Genomic DNA, 25,035 nt, shown 5'->3' on the forward strand with positions numbered 1-25,035 from the left:
CTACGCTTTAACTATTTCCCCATTTGACACTATTGAAAGTTTTTATTCATATCTTATTTATTATAGTCTGCTAACGAAACTGAAACATCTAAAGAATAAGTTATTTTGAATATGTTTACAAAATATACGCGAAATTTTTATTTAAGTGAAAACGTCTATATACTATTCGAGAATTAATAAATTATCCGAAAAGTTTATATGCGCTGAATACCGCGCGTCTATAAAATAAATCTTTAAAAAAACAGCAGACATTCAGCCAGCGTGTGCGATAAACGCGCCAAAATTGGCAGCGCGTTCACTCCCTCGCCAAGAGAGAAACGTTGGTGATTCAGCCTGGTTTACAGGAGCCTTATCCACACGAGGACGCTCCCGACGTAGTTGACGTAACTTTTTTGACGCCGGCGTAAATTCGCAGGACGCAGAAGACGTAAAACTTGAGTACGCTCCTGTTCAGCTTTTTCGCGCGCGTATAGCCAATAGCCGACCGAGTTCTTATCACGTGTCATAATCAGAAAACCTTCTTGCTTACCCGTTTCAATATGGCGTCAGAGCCACTCAGAGATGAGTTTTTGCTTAGAAATATAACTGTATACAGCAATAAAATAATTAGCATTGTTCATGCCATCTTCAGATTTCTCAAACCGTACATATTGGTATACATTTAAAATTCTCATTAAAGTGAAAAACTGTATATTTATAAAGCAATGATCCAACCAGTATATCCATATGCTTCACCTATTTATAACACCGTAATTAATAAGAACCTAAATAAATTACAGTTTCTACGAAATCAAAGTTTCTGCCTTGCAAAATTCTCCTTAATTATTATAAATATTGGCTATATCATGTGTAATAAAAAGCTCTATCTTTTATTACACATGATATAGCCTAATATTATTATTTTAATATATTAGGCTATATCATGTGGTATATTTAATATTGGGATCTATATATCCCAATATTAAATATACCAAAAACTAACTTCAGCAATATAACAACTTCTAAAATAAAGCAGTTGACTGTGAAAGAGTATTCAATAAAATACTATTACGAAATTTTGGAGGAAAGTTACAACTTGTGTCATACAGCAATTATTTATTGAAGTTTAATTAAATTACCTTTGCAGCGACTTCTACTTGTTACATTATTTTTCGTAAACATTGCTATGACAGATAGCTGAGTGGTCAGCGCGCTGCTTTCGTGGCGGAGGAATGGAAAGGTGGCGAGTTCAATCCTCACCCGTAGACGGTATATAATTCAGTTAGCTTTTCTCATTTTGAAACGTGTTTCTTATATTTAATCGTGAATCATTATATTCTTATTTTACCTATTATTATTGTTTTCATTTCTTGTTTTATTCATTATTATTATTATTGTTTTTAATTTAGTTTAAAAATGTGCAGTGCAAATAGTTAGAATCCTTATGTAGTAATATATCTGCATCTCTTTATCATATATCATCTATAAATTCTCTCTTTATTTTTACTTTATTGCATATTTTATCATGCACAAAATTTCTCATAAACTGTCCAAAGTTTGAACCTCATTCTAAATTAAAAAATAAATAAAAAGAAAAACAAAAGACCAAGGGAGAGCGAGTTAAAAAAATATGAAGTTGGTTTTATTATATGGTGGAATTAAGTAATTTAATTCTCTTTATATACTGTATTCCAAACCAATTTTATAAATCCTAATTTTCATACGATATAGAATCTGCAAGTCTGCCAAACTGGTCGATACTCATGCCTGAAGGAATTAAAAAACAAGTAATATACCCCCTCAAAAAAAAAAAATTAAGTCAATTCCTACTTAGGTCCACAAAGAAAAGTTTAAAAATAAATAAATAAATAAATAAATAAAAATACAAACAGAATTTTTTTAATTAAAAATTTAAAAAAAATTAATATGTGAAAAAGCTGTATTAACATCAAGTGTCATTCAGTACAAGTTTAAAAAATTGTATTTGAACTTGAGTGGATGAATAAAAAGCATTTTATGTACTGAAAATTTGAACAAGATGTAGGGAGAGTGTGAGGTAATAGTAGGAATTTAATAATTCCGGATATTCCTTTCGCAAACAAGGCAGTAAAAAAAAAAAAAAAAAAAAAATCTCTTTGAACAGGTCGCTCTAAATAAATCTTTCGGACTCATTCTTGCCATTTTTTGCGGTTTTGCCTCTGCTTAATAATTGTACATAATAGTAAAGTTTCAGCTATAAAAAAAAAATCATCTGATTCGGACAACTTGCCGCAAACATACAGAAGAACAGCGAAGTAATAAGATACGGCTCTGTTGACGTTATATTACAGCGTCACGTGATTTTTGCGCAAAATAATTCTATTGGTTAAACGCACTCTTCGCAAGCGTACTCGTTTGGACGCTTTTACGCTGGTAACGTAAAAGCGCGTTAGTCAGCTACGTTTCGAGCGTACTCGTGTGGACGGGCCTTAAACGTGATATTTTGTAAACGTGATTTTTAGTGCATGTAAATTCAAATTAGCAGACAAAACAATATATTAAGCATATGGTAGTAAAAATTCAAATTAACAAAAATTATGCTAACCAATGAAAGAACAGTTAATTAAAAGATGAAATTCAAAGTTTATAAATAATTTATTCTATTGACTTCAGTCTATTCAATTTATTCTATTGATTTCAGATGTCAATGTCAAAGTTCTGGAAGTTATTTTAGCCAAGAAACGGTATTGGGCACCGTGCATAAACAACTCATCTAACTTTTCAACAATAGTGATTATAAATTAAGGAAAAAAATTATACATCATTCCAACGATATTGCAACTCATTATGCTACATATATCTTTAGCAAACATTCAGATTTTAACTCACGTTTCCAAATTATTATTTATTTTTTAATAAATTTCAATATGCTAATGATTTTCATGTTACATTAGTATAAATTCCACAATTAGTACAGGAAAACTAAATCTGCGCTTTAAATTAGAAGAGAAATTTCTGTTCCACATTCAAAACATACACATTGGCGATGTTTGGCGACGGGTACATTAACCCTAGAGTAATTTAATTATAGCTATTATGACAGAAATTAGCAATAATACTTAGGTAAAAATTATATTAAATACTTAGGTTATTGCACATAAGAATTTCACTTTACTTGCACATTATAAACATCAGAGAAGAGGTTTTCATCCGCAGAGAACCCGTTGGCGCTTCGGGAAAGAACCCGTTTCCGGCAGTTGCATTTTTACTCGCCAAGCTCGGATGAGCCGAGCCCTAAACGTGATATTTTGTAAACGTGGTTTTTAGTATATGTAAATTCAAGTTAGCAGACAATGGGAGTAAAAATTTACAGATAATAAGTATGTAGATGTAAAATTAACAGGTTAAACGTGATATACGAAAATAAATTTGTACTAAATTCAAGTTAGCACAAAAAACAATGTATTAAACATAACGGGAAGTAAAAATTCATTTAAAAAATAAAAATTAGTATTCTTATATTTACGTTTACATTATACTTATATGTATTTTCTCTAATTCATATAGAATACTAATATTTCTATGACAAGTGTCTTTTATCATTATTAAGTAGTTTGCCCGTTGATTGATGTATTTCGGTAAGAGTAATGTAATAAATGTAATAAATTAATAAATGCATGACCTTTAATACATGCATTTTACATAGTTTTCAGTATTTTTTTTTCAAGTTACTTGCATACAGCTTAAAGTATTTTACGTTGAAACAAATACCTGTCCTTTTTCATAATATATTTCACAATACAAATAACCTTCAACAGTAATCAAATTTTCTTCAGTAGTATTGTTAAAATAACTAGAACTTTATATATTTTAAAATTATCATAGGAGTTGGAAACCTCATGGTTCTGTATGCTTACATGCTTACAGCTGTTAATAATTAAGAACATAACGTGAACAGCCTTGTTACAAATTAGCATTCACCCCTCCCGCCATATTGTCTTCCCTTGATCCCGAACTGACGAGCCGAGAACCGGCATCTTTCGACGAAAACTTCTTTAATTATGCGAAAATATTTCTATCTATTCGTTGTTAAAAATTGAGAAAAAATAATAATAAATAAGAGAAGAATAATATAAACCCTCAAATGCGAACAACGACAACCTGCGCACAAGCGAATAGGATGAATTAGCTAGGTTACCAGGTTTGAACTATTATCGCCAAAGTTGGCGATGTTTACATTTACCGGGTTCTCTGCGGAAGTGCTTCCCGGAGAAGATATAAATGAAGGTGTAAATAATATTACATTTACTAAGCAAAGTTGAGCGCGTGGACTAGGTTTCCAATTGTCTCTTCGGCAATTCTTTACCCATATTTCTCTTCTTTCTTCATTTTTAAGTCATATATTGGTAAATATATGATGGTCATATATTTACCAATATATGACTTTTCCGTGAATGATTTGAGCAATTAATAGCTGCACATCAGCCCATTTTACACAAAAAAGCACAAGAAATTGTTGTACCGCTAACTATGCAGCCGCCATTAATACTCCCACTTGGGATCCCGAATGTCTGATGATTCAGCCTGGTATATAGGAGCTTAGCGTTTATTAGCCTTAGCTAATAAATCTATTCCGAATAATTCGCTTGGAAGCCGTGCCTCTATATAAGTACCAATCAAACTAACAAAAATTATGCTAACCAAATGAACAAACAGTTAATTAAAAGGTGAAATTCAAAGTTCGTAAAAAATTTAAAATAAACTACATTTCCGAATTTTTAACAAATCCTAACGCAGCAGAACAACAGAACAACCTTGTTAGCCGTACATACGTCACATGATTTATGAGGTCACCGGAATTAGAGCTACCCTTTATAGTACCAAATAATTCGCTCTAAAACCTTGCCTTTATATTATATAAGTACCAATAAAATTAACAAAAATTATGCTAACCAAATGAAAGAACAGTTAATTAAAATTCAAAGTTCATAAATAAATTAAAATATGAATGTATCTCATTCGGAGAAGAAGACACACAAATTTGGCGTTTGAATCGGCGCATGCGCACAGCGAATAAACTTGTATGGAGGTAAAAACTTTTGTTTATGTTTATGTTTATGTTTAGAAACGCTAACGTGCGTTAATCGCTTAGAAGGTTATGATGTTCGATAAAGATTGTTTTGTCTCTTTTGCTGCCGTAACATGTTTGAAAATTCTATTTATTCCACTTTAGTAAGTGAAATGAAATAAACTGTTAATTATTTAAATTTTATAGGCATTTTAAAAACGATTTAAAATTTTCGGTGGAAAATAAAGTATGATCAGGCATAAATAGTAGCGTGTCAATAAAGGAAAATGTATGAGTATACTATAAGTCAGGGTGTGTGAGTTGCCATGAATTATATTTCAGTTTAAAAAAAATGATCAGACTGAGTGAAAAAGGATTAATTTGCCGTTAAGAATGTTATAAGATTGGGACTGACAGTTTTTTAAGCAAATTTTCGTTCTTAACATATTTTTCAGCTACCATTTTTGTATTATTTTTATATTTAGATAAGTTGCATAAAGTGTGTTTAATAAATGACTCATTTATCACAATGATTTTTGTTTTTCAAAGTATGCTAATTATCTATAAACTACCAAACTTGATTTACCATCAAATTACACAAGTAATGCTTCTTTTTTCCCATAAAATTATTAAGTAAGAATTTATAAAACTGTATAATTTTTGGTTAATCATTGGATTATGGTAACTTGGCGATTTTTTGGCGACCAACCCTGCTGCAGCAACCTGCTAGTTTTTGTTTGGACGCCATTTTGTTTTCACGAAGTAAAGGCTTTTTTTTTTTTTATACTCAACAGTTTTTTTCCAACAATCTGCTAGCCGAATTACGCTTATGCTAGTACTTTTATGGAACAAAAGTGCTTAATCATGACGAAGATTAGGTGCAAAATTGGGAGAAAGTGCAGAATCGCGAACTGCTTGCCCCGTTTTTAAGAATTGCACATACACGGTATCCATGTGCACGTCGACCTATTTTCACTTAAAAAAAAACATCTCAGAATAGCACAAAAATGGCATTGCGCACACTCTTGGCTTTATCCATGTACACTGCTAAAGTCCTAGCTAGTAACCTTTATCGCCTTACCAAAATGTCGCCAAACTACCTGTTACCATATTCCAAAGATTAGCGTAATTCTTTATTCCCATAAACAGTAATAAAGGAAAATAGCAAAAAATTACATTTGTTTTGTTATAATGTTGTTAGTACTTTTACTGTATTCCCAGTCGCTTTCAATGCTAGTATCCGGTGCACACGGGATTTGGCTACTTTTGGCGACTTTATGATGAGCAGTAAAAACGCGACGTATACGATGAATAGACGTATTTGAATGACGAAACGGGTCATTCAAAGAATATATATAGTTATATAGTATATACTATGTATGTACACACATAGTATATAGTTTATAGTATATATATGGACGTTCTGTGAATCATTTTAGGTGTTGGCGATAATTTTCAAAATCGCGCCAAGGCTGCACCGTATACTACTAGGATTTTACCCCTAATTGTATAATTGATGTTAAAGTTGTTTTTTAAATAACGATAAATCTGTTATAGTTTTGATTCATTGAGAAGTTAATTTGTTCATTTTAGAGATTAATTTAGTTTTCATCTAATAATTAGTTTTCATCTAATAATCTTCTAATTCTCCTACATTATTTATCTATATTAATGCCCATGACCTTATTTAAATTATTATTATTATCAGTTAGTTTAGTTTTTATCAAAACATTTTATTTGATGCTTATGATTTAAAATTTTTTTTTTTTTTTGCGCATAAAAGTTTGAGTATATAAGAATGAAGAACAGGTCCATGAAAAATAGTGTAATTTAGATATATTTAAATTTTTGAATTCCAGTATTTTAAAGTGTTTTTTTTTTCTTGCTTAATTAGTAAAATTGCCACTGGTATTATAAAAATCTATTTCACTGTTCAAGTGTCATACCTCAAATATACACAGTATGATAAAATTTCATAAACAACATGAACTCATCAATTGATCTTGAATAATTCTTTTCAATGTACTTCTTCTTGCACCTAGTAACACTTACAGTAATTATGAGAAAAATTTGCTCTCAGATTTGGAACTTAGTTCTTAATTTATTTTAGAATAAATTGCAAAAATTAAAAGGGATGTCTTTCAGTGTCTTGTGTTTCTTCATCTGTGGCAATAACAGAGTTAAAACTTTAAACTCTTTTTCTTTCCAAGAGGAAATCTTCTGCCATCATAACTGTGATTTATTTGACTTTAATATTTTAAAATCTAGTAGCATAAATGAGGCTCAATGAGAATGTAATGCTGTTGAAGCTTGTATAATGATTTTTTGAATTATTCCTTCTTCATCTGTTTTATATAACAATTCATTATCTTGTGATTCTTCACTTAGACTCAGTGCTTCACTTGCATCTTCTTACTGCTCCGATGATCTGTGTCTACCTGCCCAGATCAGTGTAAATTTAGTTAGTGTAAGTTACCAAATAATTAATTAATTTGTCCCTGTTTCTACTGACAAGTGCTTTTGAAGCTTAGAGATTTCTGGGACATTTTTATATATTTACAAATAACAAACATTTTGATTTAGAGTTAAACCTGTCTTTCATTAAATTTTAAATCGATATAAATTTATATCATACTGGTAAAGTTACCGATTAAACAGGCAAATATTTTTTGGGAGGGATATGCTTGTACTTTTGAGATGCAACTGCTGCAATATCAACAATAAACTAGCTCCCTAGTATTACGTCTTTTTGTTTTATTTTTTAAAATGTTAATTTTAATGTAATAGGAAAGGGTGATTGAGTTAGATTTATATTTATTTTTCTTTTAGTCTTAAGTATAGTCATTAAAAGTTAATTAGATAATAAATATTACTTGGTTAAAGTAAACAATAAAGTGTCTGACATAAAAATGTGTCTCTTGTGAATTTCATGACCATATTCTCTGTCCTCCTAGCTACATCATTACAAAGCTGTGAATGAGTTATACATCTATTTTAATGCTAACCAATCATGTACTATTAATATTTTCACTTCATACATTTATATGTACTTATTTATTTTCACTAATTTGATTTTAGCAAGTCTACTGATTTTGAAGTCCACAGAAATTGGATGGCCATAACATATCAAAAGCCAGTGAACGAATGGTATTTAGAGGTATGTTTTAATTCTTGAAATCTTTAGAAATTTTGTATTCTCAACCCATTTACATGGGGCAGCTTCTGAAGTATTTTAAATGCTGTTAATATAATAATATAATCCTCTTTATGAGGGCTAAATAAAATATATTCATGGCCCTTGCAGGCATGGTTCTCAGTTAATAACGATAATATCGGAAAGCATCTATTTCAAATACAGTCCAATCTTTATATCTGTAATTCTGTTGGGAGAGAAAAAAATCAAGGTAATATTTTTGATAAATTTTAAGATTAATGAGCATTTAAAATTGATAATATGGGATAAACGTTAATGAAAATACGAAATATTATCAGTGTTTAATTTGAGTCTTTAAAACTAAAACTACAAGTTTTATCAAGGTTTAAATAAATTGTTTAGTGAAATACATACTAGAAATGTTCAAGTTAGAGAATCCATGCTTGAAAATTGACTCACTAACTGGAATAACAACCATTACAACACAACTAAAACGACTTCCATATCAAGGTATTTTGATTTTCTAAATTTTTTTTTGTCTTTTTTCATGTTATAGTTTATTATGATAATTTATGTGTTTTTTTCATAATTGCAAGAGAACTTAAAAGCATCCAAAAATTTGAAGCAATTTCTCATTTCTTTTCAACTGAAGAGTTTTTTTGATCCAGAAATTTCAGTTTTTCACTGTGTTAGAAATACATTTATTTATTTTATTTTTCATATATTATTTAAGACTTAAATGTATGCAACTAGGGATGTACAGAAATGTTTATTAGCCACTAAACTCTTCTGCTTATCTAATATAATTAATTTTCATTAAAAAAAAGAGAGAAATAATGATTAGCAGAGCAGTTAAGATCACTAAATATTAGTAGTTAACTCAGGTTTGAACGTAGAGAAATGGACTAGCTGCATGTTTTTGAAGTTTTGCCCATATATAATGCATATGTAATGAATGAGAGGCAGTTTTCTTAGAAAATCCGACATGAAGACATCTCTTCCCTTAGACAGATAGCCCTCATGTGCTTTGATACATCCAAATAACCTAACCTAATGTCAGGCCCGTGCCGACAATAGGTGCAAGGTCATGTGGTGCACGGCAGCGCCAAATCAAAAAGGCGACATTCAATCATTAAAACAATCGGTTTGTCTTGCTGCATGCCTGAACAGAAAAATTCTTGTCTTATTTGAACTCTTCTCCGGGGGTCGACTCGGGTAAAACCTGGGAAGCTACTGTTCAGGATCTGTACCTAGGCAGTCTCGGTCACGAGTGTTTAAAATCAGTCTCCACAGGACTGGAGTCATCGCTGGCGATGTTTTTTTTTTTTTCAGGTTCGGCAGCGACCAAATGGTACTGTCTTGTCCGTTCTGTTGGTTGTGGGGGAGCTATATAGTCAGATATTCATGGTTGTCCTGGGTGAAATGTCCCCGTCGAGGGAGTTGGCAAATTCAGCTAGCCTTTGAACTGCATGAAATTTCCAGTAAACGCCTGGAGACTCAAAACTGCACATTCATTTCCTTCTATGGTTTTTCACTGGGATCACCTAAAGCCGAGATCTGTATAGCATGATGTAGTGTTAGCAAGCGGGATTGGTTGCCCGGTCTTTCTGACAGTGTTTAAGTGACTTCGTTTTGCTGTCCGGGTTTGAGGCCCTTGTTGATGGTGTGGACGTGGAATGTGAGTTTTTGAGTATTCCTGTTGGCTCAGGCTCGACCGATAGGTTTGCGGCCTCTTGGATCGCCTCTAGGGGTTGGGGCATTTAACTGTGTTAAGCCAGCCTCGACCTTGTCGGGTCTGAGTGCCCCTTCCTCCTAGTGCACTGTCTTATTTAACCGAAAGTTATAACCAGACAGGAAATAATTAAAATAAAATAATTATCGATATAAATTTCGTCTTTGGTGTTCTCTTCTGTCTTATTTGAATGTGGAAATACTTGATGCCGATGCATATGTAAGGGTAGACACATTCGACAAATTGCTTACTCCTTATTTTGTGTCTACTGTTGCAATAGTAGTAATTTGTGCAACATTCATCTTTTTTATGATTACTTGTTGTTACTGTTTCTCTTCATAAAAAAAGGTTAAGTGCAGTTACATATGGCCGCATAAATTACTAATATCTAAACCATTTTTCTCTAAGGTTTTAAATAAGAATGTAGTTCGTCCTCCACTGGTCGTATCTGTTGTAATACAAAATACTAAAAACCTTTCTTCAATACTCATGTCTATATTTTCTAAATTAAGATACCTCATACAAATTGATATTGCTCATGCAAATGATGGCTAGCATTAGGGGTACAATCAAGTAAAATAGAAAAATTGTTTGCCTGTTTGACTTTATTGAAAATAATTTGTTTTATATTATATTTATTTATATTTAAAATAATTTGCTTTTATATTATCCCCTAATAAGCTTATTGTTTTATTTTGAATTTTATTTCCAAGGTAATGAAGCATATTTTTTTAGTTTGAATTTTATTAATATATACAGACATTGATAGTGTCAAATTTGTGATCATTTCTATACAGTTTCTATATATTTCTATATTTCTTTCTATTTCTATACTCTTCACACTAGAAAATTATTATATCTTTCGAATAATTTGTTACTGGAACCACAGAAGGCTAAATTTTATTTCGCTAAAAATTGAATGGCATAGGTAATTCTTTCAATAACATCGTGGCAATGCTTATTCTCTTTTTTAATGAAATTTGAAATTCTGAATTAGGTTTACTCTCTCGTAATCATTCTAAGAAATCGGATAACTCTTTCATTGTTTGGTCAGATTCGACAAAAAGTACATCTAAAAAAAAAAAAAAAAAAAAAAAAAAAAAAATTACGTCTATTTTAGTCTTTTGGGAAACTGAAACTCGAAACCAAGTTTGGGTAATATCCAGAAGAATTTTCTATTAAGCCTTGATTTTGGGATGACAGTAAGGGACTTGGGCAGATTCCGGTATCATCAGGCACAGGCAAATGCATATTTACTGCAGAAATTGTATATTTCAATAGTATTTCCTCTGTTTTTTTGACAGGCTGGCATTGAAGTTAAAGGTACTTCCCAGGTGAAAACACTTTCTAACTCTTTCTGATTATTAGGTTCTTTTGGTAATTTCAGTGGTAGCTGAGACGTTAATGGACAACTGGTATGAGTAGCATCAGATTGGGTATTCTTTGTGTTTTGGAAAAACTGAGTAGTTTTATAGTACTGGTTTATGAAGTCTCCCTCTCACCTTCTTGTTCTTGATTATATTCTAATACAGAGACAGTTTTTTTCTGTTTTTCTTCCAACATCCGAGGAAAAATGAAAACAGAAAAAGTGGAAGTAAACATAAAAGTAGAAAATAACTATTATAAGAACTATTGCGTAAAAATGCTTCTTGAAACACTCAAAGTCATTGTTTGAAATATTTAACCTTACTTCTGAAAAAGTGAGTATATTTTAAACCATTGCTTGGAAAATATATGAACTATTAGATCAATACAAAATAATTCAAGGAGGTGGTTGTACTCATTTGTTTATTAAAGTAAATAAATCAAATTTAAAGTATGTATTAAAGATGTAATGAAATAAGCATTTTCCTTTGGTTTCTCGTATAGTTAAAAATCGGAAAATGGGCAATTTTTGATTTCAGGATACTTTGTATATTTTTATTTCACTTCAGATCTCAAATAGATATATTTTAAATTCACTGGTATTCCATAAGTATGTCAATCCTTTCTTCTCGAAAGATAATAGTTTTTAGTTTATTAAACAAAAACCATTATTCAGTGCGTTTAGTGTGTTATTTCAGTTTGCTTGCAGTGTTACTTTTTTATAACATGTTGCTGTTGACTAATGTTAACTTGTCTGACCTAGAGTCAGCCCAACCCCACGAAATTTCTTGTGGCAAGGAGCGCAAGATGCACCTGTTGCTGACAACATCCTTCACCACCTTACCATGATTTAGCTCAGTTTTGCCCCCAATTTTGATTGGAGAATGCCCTGGGGGGTTGGGTCTAAGCATCTCCCACACCTCTTCTACCACCAACCTTTCAAGAGGACTTTAGCTTGCACTCGCATTATACATTTACAAACATCCATGTCTTCTCGATTCGAACCCGAGCCCTGCGGCACGGCGATCAGCAACGCTAACCATTATACCATTTGAGGGGCTTTTATAACTGTTCAATAAATAGGTTTAAGTGTGGATTTTAACAGAGCACAAAATGTTTGCATATTTAGACAAAAGTTAAACTTTATTTTTTGTTTTTTGTTTTTTTAATTAAATTTGTTTAAATATCGTTATTACATAAAGGCGCTCACTCAACATTTGCACAACAGCGCCGATTAGGCTTGGCGCTGGCCTGCCTACTATGGAGCATTGCTTTAAGTTTTGTGTGTTTTATCTTTTAGAACACATAAAAATGAATAAAAAAACCTACCTAATGATGTAAAAGTCTGGATCTTACAGATGAGAAAACCCTCAGGCCACTGGGAACTACTACTTAGTGTTTCTAGGAAAATATGCTATAAATTTAACAGAAAATTCATAAAAAAAATATATGTCTTCTCCTTTAATCTAATCAAATTAACTATATTTGTATATTTTTATATTCATTAAAGGTAGCTATTTAAAATCATAATGCTTTTATAATATTTTAATCATAGCTTTACGTGTTCAGAAAAAAAGTTCAAGTAATAGTTTTTAAATGAAAACATTAAATATATATATATATATATATATATATATAATTACAAAGGTATGCCTTTTGTATATGAAAATGTGGAAAATATGTTGCTTATTGTGGCCAACAATTCAGTTAATATGATCAAGAGCTCTGAGTATGCCACACATTAATACTGTATTTCTGTCTTTTTTATATAAAATTTTAACCGTTTTTGGTTTATCAGGGAGTGAAGAAGAAACTATATCATTCTTCCAAGAAAGATAGTATTTCATTATTACCTTGGCCCCTGTTATTTAAGCATGCCAAGAATCATCTTGGAAATGGTCTGCACCAAGATGGCAGCCCTATTTAGAATTCTTCTCGTGACAAGCATATTGTAGATGACTCTAAATAGGACTGTTGTCCATTTTGTGAATAGCTGCTTGAAGTCATTTAAATGATGTGGGCTGTAATAATAAAGAAGTAAATACTTTTTAGTTTATCAGGCTTTCTCATGTGATATATGATGCATTATTTATATTTTTCAATAACCAAACTATAAGCAAGGAGATTGTCATTTTTATAATTCTTGATTTTTTGGACAATGTATTCAGCATAATGACTAAGTGGGAGAGGAATTGTTTCTATAAAAATTCTTTGTGTATATTGTTCAAAGATCTTATATAGTTTTAAACTCTGCAGCTGATCCGTGTATATCATGTGTAAAATATATGATTTTTTTCTACACAACTATTTTATATTGATAGATTTCAACTTCTTTCATTTAACTTAAAGTGAATTGGTACTATTGTAGAATATTTTGAAATGATATCAATAATTAACAAATCATCTCTATATTTATTTGTCTATGTGTCTGTTTATATCTATTTATATTTTAAATAATTTTTGCGAATTTTAAAGTTTTGCTTTAAAATTTATTGTAGAAAACTTCCCAATGGACACTTGACTATCCACCATTATTTGCTTGGTTTGAGTATTTTCTTTCTGTAATAGCAAAGTATTTTGATCCAAAGATGCTTGAAGTGACTAACTTGAACTATGAAAGCTCACAAGCAGTTTTTTTTATGCGGATGTCTGTGGTATTTTCAGATGTCATATATTATATTGGAGTTAATCGGTGAGTCCATTATAGAAAAGTTATTATAGTTTAATGCAATGTATTGTTATATGTTGGTAAATATCTGTCTAGATTAAATGCATTTTACTTATAATTTAATGTTTGTAAAGCTTTGTCCTTTGTATACAGTATAATATTTTTTTATTGTCAGATAAGCAAGAGAACGAGGTATAATTTTCTTGGTTTTTTTAATTTTTTTATTTCTCTTTTTTGCAATAATTAACTGTGCAACCACAGATGCACAGCTAGTACCATAGAAGCAGACAGCATTTGAAGAAATGACATGAGTTTTTTTGCTCAGACATGTTTGAAGAATATAAATGCATAATGTTAAGATTAGAAACATTTGAGTCAGTCAAATTCTTTTATTATTCTTATGAAATTTCAGAACATTGATTAAAATTAATTCATCATGAAGAGAAAAGATGAATGAGTCCATCTGTTAATCTTTTCTACATATTGTGTATAACATTCCTTCTGTATAACTTATGCATTTTACACATATGCCTGTAAAATAATAAAGGACCAGTTGGGTCTCCAGTTGTTGAAGCATCCAGCCAGGGATGTTGCTCACTCCAGTACAGCTTTAGCCTTAAACAGGTGTATGACTGATAAACATGTTTCAGCAATAAAGACATCAAAATTTTAACTCCTTCTTAATGTCCCCCCCCCCAGCTTCAAAATTTAGTTTGTTAATTCAAGCTATTATTATGCATATATAAATATATAAATCTAATATATATCCTAAGTTGCACTTTCAAGACATGGAAAACGCAAATTAAGTTTCTACAAACGGTCCAGTAGAACAGGAGCAATAGAGCTGTCCCATATTTTTTTAGTGTGCAAGGTGTACATTAGCTGGCAATGCTATTCCCTTAGTATAGCCTTAAAATTTTGCAAGATAAAAAAGTAGTCGGCTGTGTGATTGGAAGAGAAATATGCCAATGCAAAAAGTTTTAGGAAAAATATTTTTGCCCTTAAAGAAGATGGACCTATCATCCTCACAAATAAAATTGACAGAATTTTGTTCAAAATGTATGCCAAACTAAAGTTGCTTTTATGTGTAATTTAAAAGCAAAAAACTCTATTTGAAGCAAGCGTAGAAGCGAACTGTGTCTGAAAGTAAACCTAAATCCAAAGGAATATAGTTATGAATATGAAAATTTAATTTCTTCTTAAAGGCTTTTCAATAATTTTACATAAAAGTAATTATTGGAAGGTTAAAATAAGTGTTAAACTGTCTGGAAGAATACACTGGAAAAGTTATAAACCAGTAGGGGATAGGTAAAAATATTTCAAGTGTTAAACTGGAATTTCAATACGGGGAGCAGATTGCAAGACTTTAAAATTGTTATATCTTTTTTTACTTTTAATGCATTAAATTAATTAATATTAAAGCTGTTCCTTCATCAGGGCCTAATCATACTGCTTAGCTCACAAGCAGCTTAGCTTATGTGTAGGGCTCAATGTTTTATTGGTCTTCAAAATCATCCTTGAGTTCCTTGTCATTTTGCTTCATGAAAGATAGGAACTTTGAAAGCTGTGCTTAGAGCCTCATATTATCATTATTGGCCCTTGCCTTTCACAACTTCAGCCATGTGGATTAGGATTGTCCCATAATTGTAAATAATTTTGGACATGTTCTGTTACTTAGTTTTCACTGTATTTTTATCTAATGAATTAAAATTTGAAAGGGCCAATTTTGAAGTAATACATTTTAATTTCAGTATTTTCAATTTGAGCAAAACCCAAAAAGCTAGCATAGATGACCCATGGTTAAGAAAAGAAGTAGTGCTAGCCATGTTATTGTTGTGGAATCCTGGTCTTTTGCTGGTGGATCATATTCACTTTCAGTACAATGGATTTTTGAGTGGAATTTTATTCATTTCTGTCGCTGATATGTTTCAGGTGAGTGAATAAAATATTATTATTTATATAATTATCAGATATTTATCATAGTTATTACATTGAAATATAATTCTTTGATGCCAGGGACTGCTTCATAAAATTTGTAACTCTCATTATATTGCGCATTTGCAGTAGTGTCTTCCAAATGCATGTCTATCAATTGAAAATTGGGGTAAATTTTTTTTTTATTTAGCTGATTTATGTAGTAAAATATTATTAACTGCATTTAATCAATAGCCATGTACTGAATGATTGTCAAATTTTGAAACAAAATGACATCTAAGCCCGGAATAGTGCATGCTGACAAAGTACTGCATCAAAGGAATATTTTATATTGGCCTTTTACCTTCCTCTTCATCCCTTTCACAATGTGAGTGAATGGCAAATTCCATGCTGTTATTCTGTTACAAAGAAAGAATGTTCATTGCTAATCAGTGAATTTAGTTCTGTTTATTATTATTGCGTAGTATGCTAAAGGGGATTTTTCTTCTTTTAAGGTTTACATTGTGCTAAAAGTTTGGCAGCTAATCCATACTTCTTAATTTTGTTCAAAGTTCTGTAGAACAGGGTATTTAATTTGAAAAATCAAAAATGTTTTCCATAAATTTGAAGCATGGCTGAAAATAAAATAGGTTTTTTTAAATAGCATTATTTAATAGATATAGATAGATATTTAGCTTTTTAATTTTCTCTGAAAAAATATAAAAATGATAGACTTTGTTCTTTTTAAACAGACATGTGCAATAGCTATAAAAATAGGAACAGATATTTTCAAACTATATGATGCAAATGTAATAATTGATTAATACTTTTATGGTATTTAATAAAGGTTTTTGTTTTTGGTCTTTTCAATTATTTGATATTGACAGATTAAGTGGTTAGACTAAGGATGAATATAGCAACTTCATTGTGTTGTTAGTATCTGTTTTTAGACTAAAAAATCTCGCTGTTATATGAAAACAAATTTAAAGCTTCTCACACATGAGGAATCTGCAAGAGATCTTCATTTAGATCAAACCAACCATTTAGAAAACCTCCAAAGCTTTATAACATTAAAAGTAATGAAATTTTAAATTGGTTTCTCTAAATAATAAAATCTTCCACTTAGAGCTTTATTCAATCTACTGATACCACAATCAAATACAATTATATAAAATTGGTGTAAATCTAAATAAGAGAAGAAAAGGTAAGCAGCAGTGTCTGTTGGTATTTCTTATTGTTCAGAATGATATAAAATGCACTACAAAAGTTTATTTGAGTACCAAAGAAAAAGCAGTTTCTCAAATTGTTTTAATCACAAATCAGTCAGCTAGTATGCAGTTGTAAATTGTTTTTTATCTAAAATAATACATATTGAAAAATGTGAAATTATTGAAAAGTGTGTTCTGAATAGGAGTAGATAGAGTTGATCAGACTAGCTTGGGAAATTAGTATAACTGCATTTAAAATTAAAAATTTTGAAATACTGATAATTAAAAAAATATACTTACAAAAATAGCAAACTAAATATACATTTTGTTGTGTGATGATATTCAAGTATAAAAAGCACTTAAAACAAAACTATAATAAAAATATAAACAAAATTAATTAACTCATGAAATGATCACCATTCTAGTTATTACATGTAAAGAAACTTAGAGAACAAAATTTGTTTCTGAATATGTATTAAATTTTAATTGTATAAAATATTTTATTTAAATTATGGCATTAAATTTTAAAAATGAAATATTTTCAAGTGATATGAAACACAATAATATAAAATTGAGATATTTAACATATACATTTGTTAATATAAATATGTATCTCAGCCACTTGCTACATTTTAAATAATATTAAAAGGTACATTTTACAACAAAATATCCGATGTAATGCATTATTAAAAAATAAAGAATCTCTGTATGTGTTCATCACATTTTGGAGAATAGTAGCATATTAACTGTCTTCAAATTTTGTATACCTCTAATCTTGCACCTGACTTGTTTTCTGTTAATTTTATGTTTGTACAAACTTATGAATTTTCGATTAACAAACTCAGTGATTTAAAAGTAAATACTTGTAAACCACGATGTTTCTAATGTCCCAAATAAAATACTTTTACATGCCATTATTTGACTGTCTTCAAAGTATAAGCTTCTCTAAGCTTAAGATTCAAAGTATCTTTAATAAAAAAACTCCATGATTTTAAAGCAACATGTTGGCACTGCTTGAAATAAATAATAATAATTCATCTTGTGCAGGTAGGTCTGTTGTCTCTCTATAAAGCATAAGTAACTTAGCTTATTTTTCAGATTTAATCTGTCTGCTGCTGATTAACAAACTAAATGATTAAAAAAATAATCACAACTTTTAATAATGTTTTTATATTTTTTGTGTTTATGATTAATTGAAATGAAAATGCATCATCTAATTAATAATTTTTATGAAAATTTGCAGTTTTTTGTAATTTATAAAATATTTTCATAATGTCATAGCATGTAATTGGTATGGAATTCTTAAAGTTTTGTGGCTTTGTTGTGCGAATGTATTATAAAGTAGATTTTGCCTTGATTTTATTTTAATTATAATTATTTATATTTTAGGAAAAATATGTCCAAGGTACATTTTGGTTCTGCATATTGATCAACTTCAAGCATATATATCTTTATCTAGCACCAGCATTTTTCATCTTTCTGTTGAAAAATTATTGCTTTAAAAGCACGGGTAATTATCCATTATTTGGATGCTTTGAAAGAACATTTTTATTTTTCATAGTAATCTTAATTTTTTAAAACTCTTTCTAGATGGAAATGTAGATTTTAGAAGATTTTCAGTGAAACATTTTCTGGCATTAGCTGCAATTGGCATAGTTACAGTGCTGATATCTTTTGGTCCCTTTATTTATATGGTAAAATAAATTTTTATTCCTTGCTTCATATTCTTTTAATGCTTTTGAGACAATAAAACCATATAAGTTCTGTGAATGGTTATTATGTAATGCATTATATTTTAATTTGAAATATTTGTTTGGATTTTGTTATTTCTAATGGTTATAGTTACTCAGGAGGATTTTGAATTATTGTGCATATTTTAATTTTTATTTTTGTATACTTAAATCCATATTTTGTTAGTATATGGTATACTGGTGAGGGAAAAAATTAAAGGAATAACTAGACAAAGGCACCCTATATAATACTATTAAGTGAAATCAAATGAAAGGTAGTTGGTTAGTAGCTTAAAATCAACATTATCTTCTATTCCTATTAGATTTTTCTTCTGTACACAGAAATATGGATTTTCCCCCCTCTGTTTTTTCAGCATGTGTGGAAACGAATGCAATAATTCTACAAAAATTGCATGAATAACTGAATAAAATTTTCACATGTGGAACGTGGAATATGTTGTTAACCTTTTGATAGTCATCAACTAGCTCAGCTTGCATTCCAGTTATGGACTGCAGTGGTCACAAATGAACATAGTTCGCATTAAAAATTTAAGATTGACAGATTTCTTGTGTAGTTGGGAACAAATAATTGCTTAATCTATTGTTTATGCTATTGTCATTGGCATCTGGCGTGTTACTTTGCAGTGATTTGCTTAGAAAATAACCAGCCAAAACAGGCTGGTTATAGTCAGCCAAGCAGGTAAAACAACCTGCTTGGCTGCATTTCATCCTTCTGGCCTTATGTTTGAATGTTAGAGGAACTCCCCTCCTATTTTGCCTTAATATACCGGTGCCTTAATATATTTGGGTTAATTTTTGAAGAAAAAAACACATTATCTGCTCATACATTATGTGTTTTTGTGTGTGGCGTAACATTAGAAATGTGTAAAGCAAATTTTCTAATTTTAATTTTGCAATTGTCTCTTAAACTCTGAATGGCACAGCTACTTTAGAACTTAAAGCCAAAATTTGCAAACAAAAACCTTTTTTCTTTTGAACTATATGTTCGTATTGGATGTTGCACTTGCATTTTGTTTCTCGGCTTATCTACATTGCTGCTGCACTGTTCTTTTCTGACCACAACAATATTAAGATTGTAAATATTCTGGAACAGGCATGGTTAGTATGCCAAGTTATTTGTGGCTACATATATTTAACTAAAATAAAAGGAATAGTATTTAAATCAGCTAAAATTCTTGATGTTCTTGATTATGGATCAACTTGTTCTTGTTGATGTTCTTCATTATGGATCAACTTGTTGTTCTTGATGTTCTTCATTAAATCCATATAGTGAAACTTCGGTTCATGAATTTAATTCTTTTCTAAAGGCTGTTTTTCAACTGAATTGTTCATAAACTGAAACAATTTCCCCATAAGAATTGTTATAAAATAGATTAATTCATTCCTAAATCAAAGGTGATTGCTCTTTTAAACTTTATAATAATACTTTGTACACCCAAAACCATTGGAAATCAGTAAATATAAAACAAGAATTTAATTTTTTTCCCTTCTTTTCTTCTGAGATATTTCTCCCTAAATCGCCTTTTGTCACTGTTTTTGAAGTTGTAATTCATTTTTGTTAAGCTAATTTTTATAGTCCTCTATTAACTTCTGAATGTGTTAATTATTAACTTCCTAGCCTATAGTTTTTTGCCTAGTGACATAATATCATGGGTAAAAAAAAAGTTCTAAGTTTAAAAGTCTCTGCATGAAACCCAGTTTGGCCATAATTTCCTCAAGGTGATTTTCATGGTTCTGTATGTCACTTTGTCACTTGCTGCGAAGCTTCTTTAATGGAATAATAAGTTCAATAATGGAAAATACTAAAGTGGTGTTTCCTTGAGCGTTAATTTTGAAGCATACATTGCCTCAAAACACTTTTGGAAATTCATATATTACTGGCTTGAGTGTTTGTAACTTGAGACACCATTCATCATCTGAGACATTTTTTTCACATAATTTGTTTATAAAGTGAGATGTTTGTGATCCAAGGTTCCACTGTATATATAACTGAAACTGAATACTTATTGCTAGCATATGTTAAAGTATATTTAATATGATGAATATATGAATCAGGTTAATTTGTTTCAGTTTGCCTATTAACTTGAATTATTAAGCTAATGTTTCTTGACTATAAAAACATAGCTTTGGTTGCAGTTAATGTTTACTCTGACAGAATATTAATCAGTCTTTTGTCTCCTCCCCTCTGTCCATTTTGAACAGCAATTTTTGGGTGTTTGATTTTTATGCACATGTCTAAGAATGCAAAATAACATCTTACGTTTAAAACATAAAATTTACAGCGGCTGACCGATAAAGTCTCTGAACATCGATAGTTTGGTTCGAGGTTTGAATCCTGTGCATGGGCTGGCTACATGGTCATTTTCTGGGTTTTTCCCATGTCTAACATGCATACGAGCCAGGTTCCCTTAAAAAGTCCTTCATGAAGACATTCCTCTCCTTAGACGGATAGCCCTTAAGTTTTTTGCTGTAATCAAATAAACCAAACCATAAAGTTTACACTTACTGTGCACTTTAAGTATTGCTTGAGATTATTTAAATGCTACCAAGTTATATGACTAAGAGCACTCAGGTAGTGTTATTCTCAACCCAACCTCAAATTAATCAGTAGGTAATGCTGATAGAAGCCTAAAAACTGTTATTATTTCTTATATGCATGTTTTTTTTTAATAATGAGCAGGTTGCAAAAATAGTTATATAATAGCTACATACACAATTCATATAATTTTCTAGTCTTAGGAATATATTGGATTATATTGATTTTTGTGCTAAAATGTTTGTTATATAAAACTGATTATGCACTTCAAAGCTTATCTAATGTTATCAAAATCATGGTTTCTTGTTTTTAAGACATTAGAATTATTTAGAAGATGTGGAGGCCTTTTTATTTTGCATAGGAAAGATATGCATAAATTATTGGATATTAGCTGCAAATTATATTAATATATATATATTTTAAAAGCAATAGATTTGTACTCATTGGCTGTATGTTATATCATTCAGCAATGTGTGATAAATACTAAAAGAAGTTAATTGTTAACTGTATGTTGTCTATATTGCTATTTTGTACTTTAATCATGTATAAAGTTTGCTTTTTTTTTTTAGGGACAGCTGAAGCAAGTTCTTTCTCGATTATTTCCTGTTAAACGAGGCTTGACACATTCATATTGGGCTCCAAATATATGGGCACTTTATAATTTTGCTGACAGGGTGATTAGTTTTCTTGGTAAGTTCCTCTAGTACTTGTTTACATAGTTATAATATATATTAACTTTTAATGTTTTAAAAATTACTTACAATGAAATTTAACTTAAGCTTTTATAAAATGGTTGTAAAATTAAAGTCATCTTTTATTAGAGCTCAAGTTCATCTACAGATAATATAATATTAAGCATGTCAGAGTCAGTGATATTTGGAATTGTAAAGATTAAAAACAATTTTAACGACTGTCTGTGATTTTCTATAGAATATCTAATGAATAGCATATTTTGAGGTAGCAGAATGAGCTTTAAATATGGTAAAATTCAAACAGAAACCTACGTTTATATTCAGGTTCTATTGAAATGATGGATAATAGCCAAATATTATATCCATAAGTGGCTGAAAAGTCAATAAATGTTTAAAGAGTATGTAAATCGATGAATTTGTAACGTACAGTAATATAAGTTAGCACAGAAATGCACAAAACAGTGAATTGCAATAGTAATATAAGTTATGACAGAAATGCATAAAATTATGGGATTCTTTAAAGTAATTAATTGTATTATAAAATTTTTTAATTACAATTATATCTGCTAGACAGTATTTTGTCTGTTAACCCTCCGTGGGTAAACATATATTTCAGGGTGCCCTTTGGTGAAAATTGCCAGTTGGTCAGGAAGGCCACAATTTCAGGATGACTGCTACACAAAACCAAAGTAACAAGTAAAAGAATTGCACAAACTCTGTGTCCATGTACACATCGATCTGTTTTCACTTAAAAAAACATCAGAGAATTGCACAAATTCGGCATTGCGCACTCCCTTTGTACATGTACACATCGATCTATTTTGACTTCTATTCTATGTAAAAAATCAGGAGAATGATGACATCTTATAATATTAAAACAAAGTTACTCATCACCAAAATTGAACAAAGTTTGTTGCCAATCAAAGCTAAATAAAATGCATCTTAAATGACGCAGTGAAATAACATAAAAAAGGAAATACATGTTATCGCATCTACACACTACAAAAAGGAAGTATCGACTTACCATATTTAGAAATTTCTGTGTCTTCAGTCTGTTGCACACAAAATTCCTTAACAGCATCCAATAACTTTCTAAAATTATCTGAACTAGAATATGCATACTGCCGTCACCACATAAATTCACCAAAATAATAGTAAAAAATATCCTCCATAGTGCCGGACTGTCGGTGGCATTTCTTGCATGAGCCTTTCTTCTGACAAACCCATTCAAAGTCATTTGAACAATCTTTACATTCGACCATACGCATTTCCTTTGTACAAACAGGACACTTATAATGAGTACTAAATAAACCTTCATTTATACACCAATTAATTAATGCTGTTTTCCCTTTCATTCCAAATCGTACAAAAACTTAGATTGATCTCATCACATACAGCCATTTTACGATGCACAAAATAAGCAATACTTCCTAACTGACATTCGATGCAAGCCTTTACAAATGTTTTCCCATCAACCAAATTCACCGCAATCATGCAACCAATCATGTCATAATAGGGTTTCTATAATATTCAAAACTCAGGTTACCATAAATGAAACAGCAACTTGGTGATAATCCAAAGGGAATCCTAAATTATAGACTAACCTCTCTGCATACTGCTTGATTTTGATACATTCTGGTCATGAAATATGGGGCGCTTTTTAAAAAAAAAATTTCTCTACCTTCATGTATTACTATTCACATCTTTATAAACAAAATCAGCATAATGCAGGAATTTCGTTTTTTTAATTTTTAGAAAACATACAATACGTTTCGCACGATTTTAACGTGCATGGAATAAAAATATAAAAATGTGCAGGGTCTTTTAGATTTTGATAAATATACATCCTAACTAATTCATACAGCTAATAATATTTATGAAGTATGCTTCTTCATTATTGCTCCACATTTTAAATATACACGTTTAATTATATACATTATACTGCATTGTACAGTTACATAGCAAATACACATTACACAGCTCTTCGCACTACATTCTCAAAACCCACGCCAACTCTGGCTCAAACCGAAACTTTTTCTCTAGTTGAGGGGTGCTACAACGACCCCTATGGGAGATCTCAACATATTTCCCATGGATGATCATTGAGGATATCAAACTGCCTCTTACATGAAATTATTACTTAACATTATTTTTAGTAAACATGTAACTTAGATTAAATAGTTCTTGCATATAAATAAGTAATACTAAGCCTAAAATAATATATGGATGTAAACAATGGATTACACAAAATTAATAACATTAAAACTTCAAGAATTCAAATTAATATCAATGCATATCAAGTTAAAGTTCAAAATTTTCCACAATACTTAATGAACTTTAACTTGATACACATTGATATTAATTTGAATTCTTGAAATTTTAATGTTATTAATTTTGTTTACATCCATATATTATTTTAGGCTTAGTATTACTTATTTATATGCAAGAACTATTTAATCTAAGTTATATGTTTACTAAAAATAATGTTAAGTAATAATTTCATGTAAGAGGCAGTTTGATATCCTCAACGATCATCCATGGGAAATATGTTGAGATCTCCCATAGGGGTCGTTGTAGCACCCCTCAACTATGTGAGAAAAAGTTTCGGTTTGAGCCAGAGTTGGCGTGGGTTTTGAGAATGTAGTGCGAAGAGCTGTGTAATGTGTATTTGCTACGTAACTGTACAATGTAGTATAATGTATATAATTAAACGTGTATATTTAAAATGTGGAGCAATAATGAAGAAGCATACTTCATAAATATTATTAGCTGTATGAATTAGTTAGGATGTATATTTATCAAAATCTAAAAGATCCTGCACATTTTTATATTTTGGTAACACACACAGTTTGTGAATGGATCTCTTGAATTCATCATCAGCAGTTTTTAATTTTACAACACAAACTCTGTAATCAGTACCTGGGTAAATTTCGGGGATACGTCCCACTTTCCATTTTAAGGTTTTATCCTCCTTAATGATTACTAGGTC

The 25,035-nt window shown here is 30.3% G+C and overlaps 1 protein-coding gene across 2 annotated transcripts in view; it reads left to right on the top strand.

Annotated features, from left to right (window-relative positions):
* The first annotated feature begins 4,998 nt into the window (after window positions 1-4,998).
* xit (ALG6/ALG8 family glucosyltransferase xit) overlaps window positions 4,999-25,035 on the top strand; it is a 54,251-nt gene continuing 34,214 nt past the window's right edge. The window contains exons 1-7 of one of the 2 annotated variants that reach the window (XM_035360208.2): window positions 4,999-5,047; window positions 8,105-8,183; window positions 13,776-13,969; window positions 15,697-15,877; window positions 18,457-18,577; window positions 18,658-18,761; window positions 21,924-22,044. In XM_035360208.2, the coding sequence (XP_035216099.2) occupies window positions 5,019-5,047; window positions 8,105-8,183; window positions 13,776-13,969; window positions 15,697-15,877; window positions 18,457-18,577; window positions 18,658-18,761; window positions 21,924-22,044 (829 nt within the window). In that variant the 5' untranslated portion in view covers window positions 4,999-5,018. The other variant, XM_035360207.2, reaches the window with a different exon arrangement.

This window comes from Stegodyphus dumicola, chromosome 1 (assembly GCF_044657685.1).
Source record: "Stegodyphus dumicola isolate Sdum_Otavi_A_Nest chromosome 1, ASM4465768v1".
Classification (NCBI taxonomy): domain Eukaryota; kingdom Metazoa; phylum Arthropoda; class Arachnida; order Araneae; family Eresidae; genus Stegodyphus; species Stegodyphus dumicola.